Source organism: Pinus tabuliformis, chromosome 3_1 (assembly GCF_031772625.1).
Source record: "Pinus tabuliformis cultivar Carrire ecotype Pingquan chromosome 3_1, CPIR1, whole genome shotgun sequence".
NCBI lineage: Eukaryota > Viridiplantae > Streptophyta > Pinopsida > Pinales > Pinaceae > Pinus > Pinus tabuliformis.
The window spans coordinates 468,808,397-468,821,537 of NC_142301.1; the positions used below are offsets into that span (position 1 = coordinate 468,808,397).

General features: G+C 37.4%; 1 protein-coding gene and 1 long non-coding RNA gene across 2 annotated transcripts; one reads left to right on the plus strand and one right to left on the minus strand.

Annotated features, from left to right (window-relative positions):
- Nucleotides 1–735: 735 nt before the first annotated feature.
- On the plus strand, nt 736–2,116 carry LOC149187803 (uncharacterized). The gene is made up of 3 exons (XR_016256217.1): nt 736–823; nt 989–1,080; nt 1,226–2,116. It is a non-coding gene; the product is annotated as an uncharacterized LOC149187803 (long non-coding RNA).
- A 2,264-nt stretch (nt 2,117–4,380) lies between these two features.
- Nucleotides 4,381–12,866, minus strand: LOC149187804 (putative LRR receptor-like serine/threonine-protein kinase At5g48740). Its single transcript, XM_089409769.1, has 7 exons — nt 12,773–12,866; nt 12,459–12,664; nt 12,169–12,295; nt 5,409–5,477; nt 5,073–5,262; nt 4,836–4,968; nt 4,381–4,737 (listed from the first exon to the last, which is right to left on the minus strand). The coding sequence occupies exons 1-7, from the start codon at nt 12,864–12,866 to the stop codon at nt 4,381–4,383; spliced, it is 1,176 nt and encodes a 391-aa protein (XP_089265895.1).
- Nucleotides 12,867–13,141: the final 275 nt, after the last annotated feature.

Here is a 13,141-nt window from a genome sequence, read left to right on the forward strand (position 1 = left end):
TAATAATAATATGGTAAATAAGGCATAATATACACCGTAGCTCCTGTTGTTTTAACTTTAACAATTTAGCTCCTGTTGTTTAACAATTTTTTTTGGAGAAATCTATCTTTGCAAACGATTCTGCTCTAATGCTGCTCCAGACCATGAAAATACTGCATGCTTCGGCGGCTCTCTATATCAGTTGTGTCATATCTGAGACAAGATTTTGCCTGTCACAATTCAGTGTTAATGCACATGTCTTTCATTGGAGCAATATCATTTAAAACTTGATAACATTTGGACACGTGATTCACGCTGGCTCAGTTGAGTCCTGAACATGCTCTGTTTTTTTTTGCAGGCGCCCTGGTGAGGAGAGTGATGCAAGTGATGATTATAGAGATACAGGTAGTGAAGGTAGTAGTAGTAGTGATGAAGCAGAGCGAGACTCAAAATATGGCGGGGCAATACACTGGAGAAATTCCAACGCATTTGATTGTAATTTGGATTCTAATACTAGGTTTGATAGATTAACATTAAGAAGTCACTCTAAAGCTGCACAAGAAGGCTTTTCTAGTGATGATGGTGAAGGAAGCAGTTTCCCTTCATTTCAATATTTTGAGCAAGCAACTCCATATAGTCGTGAACCTATGGCTGACAAGGTAAGATCCAGTTATGCATTTATTTTGAGGAATGTTTTATTTCATGGTGTAGTTTCAATTGCGAGGTTAAAATTAATATCTGTTAACTGGATGTTGCAGATTGGAGATCTTGCCAAGGACTTTCCACAACTGAAAACCTTAAGAAGCATTGAACTGTCGCCAACCAGTTGGCTATCGGTTGCGTGGTATGCCATCAATTATACTTGTGCAATCCTTGATTAAGTTGGTGTGGAGGCAAATTAGTTATTAAGCATTCCTGTTCTATTGGATATTGTTCAATGCTATCAGTAACGTCTAGATGAATGTTCATTATCTACCTCTATCTAATTAAAACAAGAATTTCCTTACAGGTACCCGATATACAGGATACCAACAGGTCCAACCTTGTGAGACCTGGCTGCCTGCTTCCTAACTTTTCATTCCCTTTCAACTCCACTAAAAGGTTTGATTCATCTGTTTTCTATTTTCGTTCCCTCCATCTTGTTGCTAGTTTGTTCACATAGTTTTCATATCAGTAAAGCATGTTGATGCTTTTTGAATTCTGATTTTCTCACTCCGCATTTGATCTCTAACTGATGTTTTGGCAGATGGTGGCAGTATTCATGTAAGTACTGGAGGGAAAAGTGTTCCTGTCACTCCGATAAGCAATTCTGGGGGTTCTCCAAAGATAGCTTTACCAGTATTTGGTCCCCCTTCTTACAAGTTGAAGGGGATAGTGTGGAGTACTAATGGCAACTGTGAACGACAACAGGCTAACTCTTTGTTTCAGTCAGCTGATCAATGGTTGAGATTACATCAGGTGAAACATCCAGATTATGATTTTTTCCTTTCACATGGTTCTTAATATGGAGGATGAACTAGACACATCCATAACAATGCGGTTTTTGTCGAAACGAAAGAATCAGTTGGGTTATGAATGGCTTTTTTTTTATTATAGCCATTAGTAAGGCCAAATACCAGGAGTCAGTGGAGTGTGTGAACAAGCAAGTTTAGGTTTGTTCACAAATCTTCGTCTATGATCTCCTCAATATAGTCAAAAGATAAAAATATAAACATTCTCAAAAAGTTCTGCAATAGAAAATGAAAAAATGCAAGTCAAAACTCATACCAAAAGGGTATATTTAAGAGAGAATGGGTTTTTGGGTAAACCTTTGGCTTGTCTGCTGTAAGAGAAAATTGATGGAAAAAAAAGTGAAAAGAAAAAAAGAATTGCCATTTGTGAAATAGGAGGAAGAGGAAATGCTGAAGGAGATGAAATGTCCTGCATTCCAAACTCTATGTCAGTACGGGAATGTCATAAACCATTGCAGGTTGAATTTTAAGTCGTGCAGTTTTTTCTCTTCCTTTGATTTCAATTCAGGTACGCTTGTTCTCTGGGACGAAAGTTCTTGGATGTGGTTGCAGACGACTATCATCCAATGTAGACTGCCTGAGTAGATATTTAATTTAAATCCAAACTTTTGACATGAAAACACTGATTTGTGATGATGGGCTGACAATGGATATTGTCTAGAGTGGTTTCTGAAAAGCTGCGTGCCCAGTGGTGGCAATTGCTATTACTGTGAGAGCAGTCGTTGGTTTTTGAGTAATTGTTGAGAGCATTTGAGTATTTTCTCCAAGGGATTTTCACTACATTAAAACAAATTGTGGCTAGTGTAGGATCAACTTTTGTCCTATCAGGTTCTCTTCGGAGTTGACGGATTAAGAAAATAAGAAAAAAAATGAAAAGAAAACCTTTGATTCTGAGTCAATATTAAGATATTTTGTGTCAATTTGCTTCCAATGGTGGATGAATGATTTGATTTTCTTCAACGTGATTAGAAAAGTAGTTATCAATATTTTCCGAGTAGTGATCAAAGCATGACGTGAGTTATCTAATTATTTTTCAAGATTTCCATTAGTTAATTATTGGGGATGACTAAGTTGCAGAGAGAGCTTTATGTAGATCATATGATTGTTTTGTGTTATACATCAAGGTGGGAGAAAAATAAAAGTAAAAGATCAAAATTATGAGAATTTAGCATGAAGATTATTTTCATTTTTTTGAGTTGTATGATCAACTATGGTTAGGTGAGCATTCTCATAGTTGACAGTAAAGATGGTTGAAGTAGTGGGCTTAGTGGCTTGCTATGTTTGTATTGCTTTGATATATATTTGAAATTATTCAGTGCTGTTCATTTGTCATACTTTGGACATACCTTGGGCGGATATATTTTTTCATTCAAGGAAATGTTTAGGAAAAGTATTATGTTGCTGGAGTTGTGAATTGAGATTTTAAGAAGTTTCTTGGGGCTATTGTGTATATAATAAATTATACTGATAGTTTGGAATGTGCAGGTATTTTAGTTTAGAAACATAGAATAGATGTGGTATCTCCAACCCAGAGTGATGCCTGTGGATTCTCGATCTATAACCAATTTCATGCTTTCTCATCTCATGAATACCGTAGGCCTAGAGTAGGTGGAACTTTCTAATTGGGTATGTAATTACATTTTAATTAAACCGTGGTCACCCCTCTTGGCATGATCTGGTTCTTCTTTCACTGAATGATCACATTGTCACTATCAAAGTGGCAGTGTTAAATCAAGACTTTCTGTTCTAAAGATCTTCTTCGTTGTCCATGGCTGGATGCCATGTGCATGACGGTGTCGCCCAGTGTAGAGACCCCTACAACCCTTTGGACTACGCTTCAAACAAACTTGTGACCAATCTTACAAGTTAATGATTATGAAACTTGCATTTGTCCTATTCTGGGGAGTTTTTAACAAAAATTAAAAGATAAAAATTATGAGAATTTAGCATGAACATTATTTTCATTTTTTTGAGTTGTATGATCAACTATTGTTAGGTGAGTGTTTTCATAGTTGACTGTAAAGATGGCTGAAGTAGTGGGCCTAGTGGCTTGCCATGTTTGTATTGCTTTGATATATATTTGAAATTATTCAGTGCTGTTCATTTGTCATACTTTGGACATACCTTGGGAGGATGTATCTTTTCATTCAAGGAAATGTTTAGGAAAAGTATTATGTTGCTGGAGTTGTGAATTGAGATTTTAAGAAGTTGCTTGGGGCTATTGTGAATATAATAAATTATATTGATAGCGTGGAATGTGCAGGAATTTTGCTTTAGAGACATAAAATAGAGGTAGCGGTATCTCCAACCCAGAGTGATTATGAGAATATATTGCTGATTGATTTCTTGCTGTCAAATTATGGCGGTATCTCCAACCCAGAGTTATTATGAGAATATATTCATGTTTCAATACTTTACTTTGTGTATCTTTATATATGTGCTAGAGCTGTAATGGAATGGTAGAAACAAAGAATAATAATTTGTATAATTTTGATTAAGGATTTATTTTATTTTGGGCAATTTATTGACTAGGTTTAGTTTGAATGATTGAATCATTATAATATTTATTATTTTGAACTAAAATACAATTCTTTCAATTTAACATTTCTATCGGCCTCTCTTTGCACTTTTGGGGCAATTGCTAGTTAGTATTAACCGAAGTGGACCAAGTCTGCTATGAAAATAGTAAATAACTCCGTAAATGAATAGATATCAAATATAAATATTTGGAAATAGATATAGAATAGAAATGCTTGGAAATATGTACCATGAAAATGTACGAGTAGTTTACGCGTCAAGATTTTGCTCGAGACTTAAATGAATAACATGATGAGTCAATGTTTACTCGAGTCAAGATAATAGAGTTTATGGATGCCTTTGAAGTCTCGAGTCATCTTCCTACTTGGGAGAGGTTGGAACTGTTGTCAGCCCACCCCATCTCTCTCGGTCTGGACTCCGCCCTTGTACGCGGATTGCTCACTAGCAAATCTTCACGTTCAATACCAATACCCTCTGAAATGAGAGGAGGAGAACCATTATTCTCATTTTCACATACAATGGCCTCTTTTATCTCTGTTACTACTTCAGATACGCTTGGCCTACAGGATGGTGTACCCTCCACACATCTAAGCGCTACTCTCGCAACCTTAACTACTAATAAGATGCCGTAATTTCCGTCCAATCTCTTGTCTATGACTACCTCTATGTTGTTGCCAGCGTTTCCATCCATCTTCACATACGGTGTCACCTACACATGATGTCAACATATCCAATTTTGTCAGCGACACTTCAATAACGTAAATCATGTTGTTCGTTTAAATGATTAATCATAATCAAATTACTTACCCATTGAATGAGTTTAACCTCCTCTTCACTTAGATTTACATTTATGGGTGGTCTACTGCATATAATTTCGAACAACACCACTCCAAAACTATATAAATCACTCTTCGCAGTCAACATTTGAGTGCGGAAATACCTGCATAACATCCCAGACAGAAAATAAGATTGCTCTGGCCTTCAATAATTAATTGAATGTTTACAATATTGCACAGAAGGAGAGGAGGGCATATGAATATATACTCTGGATCAAGGTATCCTATTGTCCCCTTTACTGTAGTGTTAGCATAAGAAGCCTCTCCATCCACTGAGATCCTTGAGAGACCAAAATCGGCCAGCTTTCCATTCATATTTCCGTCTAAAAGGATATTAGCAATCTTAACATCCCTGTGAATTATCTTTGGAGTGCAACCCATGTGCAGGTATTCCAGTCCTTTCAACCCAAAGGGCAGGTGGATCACATGAATATTATACATAAGCAATTTTTGTTGAAAGGTAAGATCGAAATTAGATAATATCAAATGAACAAGCCTTTCTATCACATAGATCTAGTGTGCGCTAACTTATTTAAAGACTTACCCTGCACTGCATTTAAAGCTATTTTGAGTCTTGTTTTCCAATTGAGAGGGGAAATCTCTGCACGACTACCTGGAAAACTATTTGGCATCAAACACACATTTTTTTTCGCTTATTCTTGAAATTAATGTTGGGGATTTTTCTGGTAAAATCCCAAAAACACACAAATAAAACTCAACACAGAGGCAATGCTCTGTTTCTCTCTCCACAGGATCTTTTGCACAGGGAAGCTTAAAAAAAAAATTCTGAGAACAGAGTATTACATATCCAGAAAATGCTTGTATTCATTAAAATAAAAATGCCTAATACATATTTCTTCCTCTTTCACTCAGAGGGTTTTACCAAAAATACATTCAACCAATCAAAAATAAAACTCTGTCTCCTCCTGAGATTTTACATTGCTGGTGTGTAAAAACCTCATTTACATTTACTGGTGTGAAAACATTTTACACACTGCTGTAAAAGTAAAAATTCCTTACATGGGTTTACTGCTGTAAAATAAAAAAAACTTTCACATTCACTTTTGAGTGAAATTTTTTTTCATTACATTCCTGGGTTTTCACATTACAAAAAAAATTTACATTCCATTCCCATTCGTTTCAACGAACAGCTACAAGCACCTGTAAGAGGAATCCCAAATTTCATTCACTGCCGGGAGTCTTTCTTCATCTCATCGCACTGCTGTGCTCTCCTATTTTTCTCCTTCGCTGCTGCACACCCCTTCTCTTTTCATCCCATATGCTATTCCAAAATTACAAAGTCAACACACTCCAAAACATATATATCATATATGATAAATATGCAACCAAATAATAAATAAAAAGGACTTACCCATACCTCCGTAAGCAAATAAAAACATTAAAATTTAAAGTTTCTACCTAAAACTATGACTAAGCATTAAATGCATTAAATAAAAGCCAGCGGTAAAAGTAAAATTAACGTTCTGGCAGATTGGAGCGAATCCATATGCGTTGACCTGATCGGACGATTTTCGCACACCAAACACACACAAACCAATCAAAGTTTAGTGTCCGGGAGATGGGCAGTATTGTGTTTGTACAGTGGACGCGTGGCTGGAGCTGATTGTGTCAGAGACCCCCAGGGAAAAACAGCCTTTGCCAAAAGGCGGTGCGATAAAGATAGTGGTTTTTGGAAGTGGTTTTGCTGGAGTTAATGCGGGCTGTACGGCAGGTGAAATTAATGTTTCAACACTCCCCTTTAATTTCAGCTGCTGGGCATTCAGTCATACCCAAACACTTCCTCAAAAATTCAAAGCTTTTCTGGTCCAGTGGCTTTGTCAGAATGTCTGCTACCTGTTCCTGAGTCCTGCAATGTTCTAAGACAATTTCTCCATTACTCACCAATTCCCTGATGTAATGAAACCTTGTGTCAATGTGTTTCGTTCTCTTATGAAACACTGAATTCTTGGATAATGCAATAGCTGAGCTATTGTCACAAAAAATCACTGTTGCTTTTGCCTGCTCTTGGCCTAAGCTCCTCAACATCCTTCTCATCCAAACTGCTTGACATGCTGCTGCTGTAGCTGCCACATATTCAGCCTCTGCTGTAGACAATGCTACAATGGACTGCTTCTTAGAAGCCCATGAAATGGCTCCTAAACCCATGTGAAAAACATAACCGGAAGTGCTTTTCCGATCATCTACACTTCTAGCCCAATCACTATCAGTGTATCCAACTAAATCTGAATGTTCTGAGACATTATATAAGATGCCAAAACTTTTAGTACCTTTAACATACCTCAGAATTCTTTTTGCTGTCTGCCAATGTGCTTCCTTTGGCCTCTCCATGAATCTGGAAATCAAACTAACAGCAAACATAATATCTGGCCTAGTTGCAGTTAAATACATGAGGCTACCAACTATGCTCTTGTACAAACTAGGATCAAAGTCATTGCTGATGTCCTCTTTGCTGAGTTTTAATCCCATTATTGTGGGAGTGATTGCTGCCTTGCACTCTTGCATATGGAATCTTTCCAACACTTCATTTACATATTTTGCCTGTGAGATAAAAATTCCATTTTCATTTTGATCTACTTCTATTCCTAAGAAGTATCTCAGCAAACCCATGTCAGTCATTTCAAATTCTTCTTTCATGACTGTTTTGAACTGTTCAATGAGGTAGTCATCATTACCTGTAAAAATCACATCATCAACATATAACACAACAATTAGCAATTTACCATCCTTTTCTTTGATGTAGACAGTGGGTTCTCCCTCACATTTGTCAAATCCATTCTCCAGTAGATAGGAATCTATCCTACTGTACCATGCTCTTGGTGCTTGCTTCAGCCCATAAAGAGCTTTCTTCAATTTGCACACTTTGTGTTCTTGGCCTTTCTTCTCATAGCCTAGAGGTTGTTCAATGTAGACCTCTTCCATTAACACTCCATTTAGGAATGCTGACTTCACATCCATTTGATAAAATTTCCACTTGTTTTGAGCTGCTATGGATAGCACTGCTCTCACGGTTTCCATTCTTGCAACCGGTGCGAAAGTTTCCTCATAATCTCTTCCATACTGCTGCTTGTATCCCTTGACAACCAGCCTTGCCTTGTGCCTTTCTATCTTGCCTTCAGCATTGCACTTGGTCTTGTAGACCCATTTAACTCCTATGACCTCTTTACCTTTTGGTAGCTCAACCAAATCCCATGTCTTGTTTCTTTCTATGGCATTGATCTCCTCATCCATAGCTTCTATCCATTTCCTATCTTTAATTGCATCTTCGAAATGAATAGGGTCATCAACATGACAATACAAAGCAAACAAGGAATTCATACCTTCATCATAAATGTCACTTAAATTTCTGAACTTCTTACCTCTTTCATTTGGTGTGCAAGTGCTTGAAGATGCACTTGAATTTCCTCCTTGTGGTGTGCTTGGAGAAGCACTTTCATTTATCCTCAAGGGTGTTCCTTGCTGTCCTTGTGTTGGCGCTGCTGTTTGGGGATGTATTTCAGCCATCTCTTCATCATCTTCATCATGAGACAAACAGTTTTTAACATTCATTGTTTTCTCTATGCTTCCATCCCAAGCTTCCTCTTCAATGAACTGAACATCTCTGCTGACAAAAAACTTCTTGGTGGATGGGATATACAACCTGTAAGCTTTGGATTCCTCACTGTATCCAATGAAAATACATTTCTCCCCTTTGCTGTCCAACTTCCTCCTTAGCTGATCCGGAATGTGTGCATAGGCCACACATCCAAAAATTTTCATGTGGGTGACTCCTTGCCTTCTCCCACTCCATGCTTCTTCTGGCACTTTGTTCATCACAACTTTTGTAGGACACCTATTCAAAATATACACTGCACAATGTACAACTTCAACCCAATAATCATTTGGCAAATGCTTTGCCTTCAACATGCTCCTCGCCATATCCATGATGGTCCTATTTTTCCTTTCAGCAACTCCATTTTGCTGCGGGGTGTACCTAGCTGTAAACTGTTTGTGTATTCCATTTTCTCTACAAAACCGTAGGAATTCCTTGGAGATATACTCACCTCCTCTATCAGTTCTCAAAACTTTGATATGCAGCCCGCTTTGGTTTTCCACAGGTGCCTTGAAATTTCGGAATTTTTCAAACACTTCAGATTTATTCTTCAAGAAATAAACCCAAGTCTTTCTGGTAAAATCATCAATGAATGTTAGAAAATATTGGTTGTCTGCTAGTGATGGAGTTTACATTGGTCCACATAAATCTGAGTGGACAATCTCTAAGGGTGCCTTTGCCCTTATGCTTTTCCCTGAAGGAAAGCTTTCTCTGTGTTGTTTCCCCAAGATACAACCTTCACAAAGGCTGTCCGTTTTCTCTATCAAAGGTAATCCTCTTACCATTCCTTTTCTGCTCAACAAATTAAGGCCTCCAAAGTTGAGATGTCCAAATCTCAAGTGCCATAACCAATTTTCATCCTTTGGTACACTTTGGAAGGCCTCTTGGGTAACTGCTGCAATTACTTCTTTGTTTTTCAACTCTGTTCTTATTCTAAGAGGGAACATCCTGTTCCTTGTCATCTTTACTTCAGCAATGCATCTTTTGCTGGGTGCTCTATCCATGATGGTGCATACATCATTCTCAAAGAAAACATTGTACCCCTTATGGACAAGCTGTCCAATACTCAAGAGGTTACATCTCATTCCAGGAACATAGTAGACATCTGCTATGGTTTTCTTCTCACCTCTCTTTGTAAATATTTTTACCTCTCCTTTTCCCATAACAGAAATGTTGCTATCAGTTCCTAGTGTGACTTCTGATTTCACATTTTTATCTAGGGCAGAAAACAAGGCTAAGTTTCCTGTCATATGGTTACTGCAACCTGAGTCTAAAAACCATATGTCTTCACTGTTTGTTTCAGCCATGTTACAAGCTAACAACACATTATCTTGACTGATGTTTTCTCTAGTGACATTTGCATTTGGTCTATTACTCATATCATGCTGCTTCTTCCTACATTCATTTGCATAATGCCCATATTTTTTACAATAATAACATTGGACATTGGATTTTTCATACCTTTGTCCTTGAGCATGATGTTGTCCTCTTTGTTGGCTGCTGCCTCTTCCTTGAGCATTTGCTGGACTGTTCCTTCCACCTCTGTTCTGGCTTCTGCCTCTTCCTCTCTTGTTTCCTCTGCCTTGACCTCTTCCTCTTCCAAAGGACATCTGAGTCTTGAAGGCTTGCTCTAGAGATAAGTTTTCATTTCTACTCAACCTCTGCTCATGTGTTATCAGTGATGCATATAACTCATCAACTGAAAAGTTTGAGAGATCCTTTGTCTCTTCTATGGTGGTAACAATCACATCAAACTTTGAGGGCAGGACCCTCAATATTTTCTCCACAATCCTCATTTCTTCAAGAGTTTCTCCATGAGTCCTTATATGTGTGACCAGACCAATCACATGTGTGAAGAATGAGTCAATATTGTCTGACTCCTTCATGCACAGGTTCTCAAAGTCTTTCCTCAGCAACTGTAATTTTGCTGTCTTCACTTTCTCCATGCCTTGATAGGCTGTTTTGAGGGTTTGCCATGCTTCTTTGCATGTCTTAGCTGCTGCTATCCTTGGAAACACACTCTGGTCCACTGCTTGATACAAAAACACACGGGCTTTTGAATCCTTCTTCCTATTACTCTTCAATAGATCTTTCTCTGCTTGAGTTAATCTATTAAACTGATTTTCATCTGTTGGTTCTTCAAAACCATCCTCAACAAGTTCCCATAGATCTTGTGAGACAAACAGGGCTCTCATGGTTATTGCCCAGTAGTCATAGTTTTTCCCATTAAACTGTGGGAGTTGAGTATTAAACATGCCCATGCTAATGCTTGTGCTAGCCATTCCTTGCATTCTCAGCTATGCTTCTAAATCCTTGATTGTATATTAAAAAAAACTGACTGTTTCTTCAGCAGTAACACAAAAACTGGTCTGAGAAATACCTGGATCCTTTTGCCTGAGACTTCACTTTGCTGGAGAGGATTTACTGCTGCAACAAAAAGAACCTTCCTTCAGCTTCTTTACACCTTCAAAGAGCCTGGATCAGCTCTGATACCACTGGTAAAATCCCAAAAACACACAAATAAAACTCAACACAGAGGCAATGCTCTGTTTCTCTCTCCACAGGATCTTTTGCACAGGGAAGCTTAAAAAAAATTTTCTGAGAACAGAGTATTACATATCCAGAAAATGCTTGTATTCATTAAAATAAAAATGCCTAATACATATTTCTTCCTCTTTCACTCAGAGGGTTTTACCAAAAATACATTCAACCAATCAAAAATAAAACTTTGTCTCCTCCTAAGATTTTACACTGCTAGTGTGTAAAAACCTCATTTACATTTACTGGTGTGAAAACATTTTACACACTGCTGTAAAAGTAAAAATTCCTTACATGGGTTTACTGCTGTAAAATAAAAAAAACTTTCACATTCACTTTTGAGTGAAATTTTTTTTCATTACATTCCTGGGTTTTCACATTACAAAAAAAATTTACATTCCATTCCCATTGTTTCAACGAACACCTACAAGCACCTGTAAGAGGAATCCCAAATTTCATTCACTCCCGGGAGTCTTTCTTCATCTCATCGCACTGCTGTGCTCTCCTATTTTTCTCCTTTGCTGCTGCGCACCCCTTCTCTTTTCATCCCATATGCTATTCCAAAATTACAAAGTCAACACACTCCAAAACATATATATCATATATGATAAATATGCAACCAAATAATAAATAAAAAGGACTTACCCATACCTCCGTAAGCAAATAAAAACATTAAAATTTAAAGTTTCTACCTAAAACTATGACTAAGCATTAAATGCATTAAATAAAAGCCGGCGGTAAAAGTAAAATTAACGTTTTCGCACATTGGAGCGAATCCATATGCGTTGACCTAATCAGACGATCGCACACCAAACTCACACAAACCAATCGAAGTTTAGTGTCCGGGAGATGGGCATATGCGTTGACCTGATCGGACGATCGCACACCAAACTCACACAAACCAATCGAAGTTTAGTGTTCGGGAGATAGGCAGTATTGTGTTTGTACAGTGGACGCGTGGCTGGAGCTGATTGTGTCGGAGACCCCAAGGAAAAACAGCCTTTGTCAAAAAGCGGTGCGATAAAGATAGTGGTTTTCGGAAGTGATTTTGTTGGAGTTAATGCGGGCTGTACAGCAGGTGAAATTAATGTTTCAACAATTAATATTAAGATGCATCATAACTCAATCAAACAATATTACTCAACAACATATTTACCGTAAAGGTGGTCCCTTAGAGACCCTTCAGACATATACTCGTAGATAAGCATAACCTTTCTCGATTCATTACAGTATCCAAGTAATGACACCAAGTTCTTATGATGGATTTTAGAAAGAAGATCAACCTGTTTATCAAGTGAAACCACTCACATGAATTTTACCACACATATATACTAATGTCCATATAAACATAAATATTTTATGGTTTAAAAATCTTAGAAATGCATTATGGAATACTAATGTCAATATAATTACAAATATTTTATGGTTGAGAAACCCTAGGATTACCTCATTCTGGAATTGGTGAAGTCCTTCTCTGGAGAACAAGGAGAGCACCTTCACGGCTATATCTTTTACTTCTAATTTGCCAAAGAACACTGATCCAAAGCCGCCTTGACCAATGTTTTGATGAAAGTTTTGCATTGATTCCATTATCTCTGTTAACTTGAAAGCACGGGATTTTGTTGGATTTGGGTGCATAATTGTCAAGCATTCTGCAATCCTTGCAAATTTAGAGTATATCAAAGCTTCCGTGTTTTCATAGAGGAAAGTCACACTATCATTTACTTTCAAATATATTTAAACTTCAGTTGTTTCCTAACCTTCATTAGAATGTTGTTTAGTATTAAATTTCTTCCAATAAACAGCAACACCCACCATCGCCGCTAAAGCTATTAAAGCTCTGCTTATCGTCATGCCAATTACAAGCCTGTTCGTTTTTGCTAACAGACAAATTTTGGTCCAGAAACATCATTGTGTGCGTAATTTTTTAAAACATCATTAAAAGAAAATTCCAAACCAAAACAAGATTATGAATGAATGATTGCAAAACTGCTCGAATAAATTTTATTGTAATTTTTTACATTCATTTCAGGGCTCCACTACCAGAATGATACAAAAGCTTTAATGTCAAAAGCGGTGAATTGATGACACAACGCCCCTCCTTAGTTGCTGATGGTAGCTGTTACAGC

What these genes read in the sequence shown, in the direction of transcription:
- LOC149187804 (XM_089409769.1), bottom strand. Translation starts at nt 12,866, where the DNA reads ATGACGATAAGCAGAGCTTTAATAGCTTTAGCGGCGATGGTGGGTGTT. An exon ending in TTCACCAATTCCAGAATGAG is followed by an intron (nt 12,296 to 12,458) that starts GTAATCCTAGGG and finishes CTTGATAAACAG; the next exon opens with GTTGATCTTCTTTCTAAAAT. An exon ending in AGGTTAAACTCATTCAATGG is followed by an intron (nt 4,738 to 4,835) that starts GTAAGTAATTTG and finishes CATCATGTGTAG; the next exon opens with GTGACACCGTATGTGAAGAT.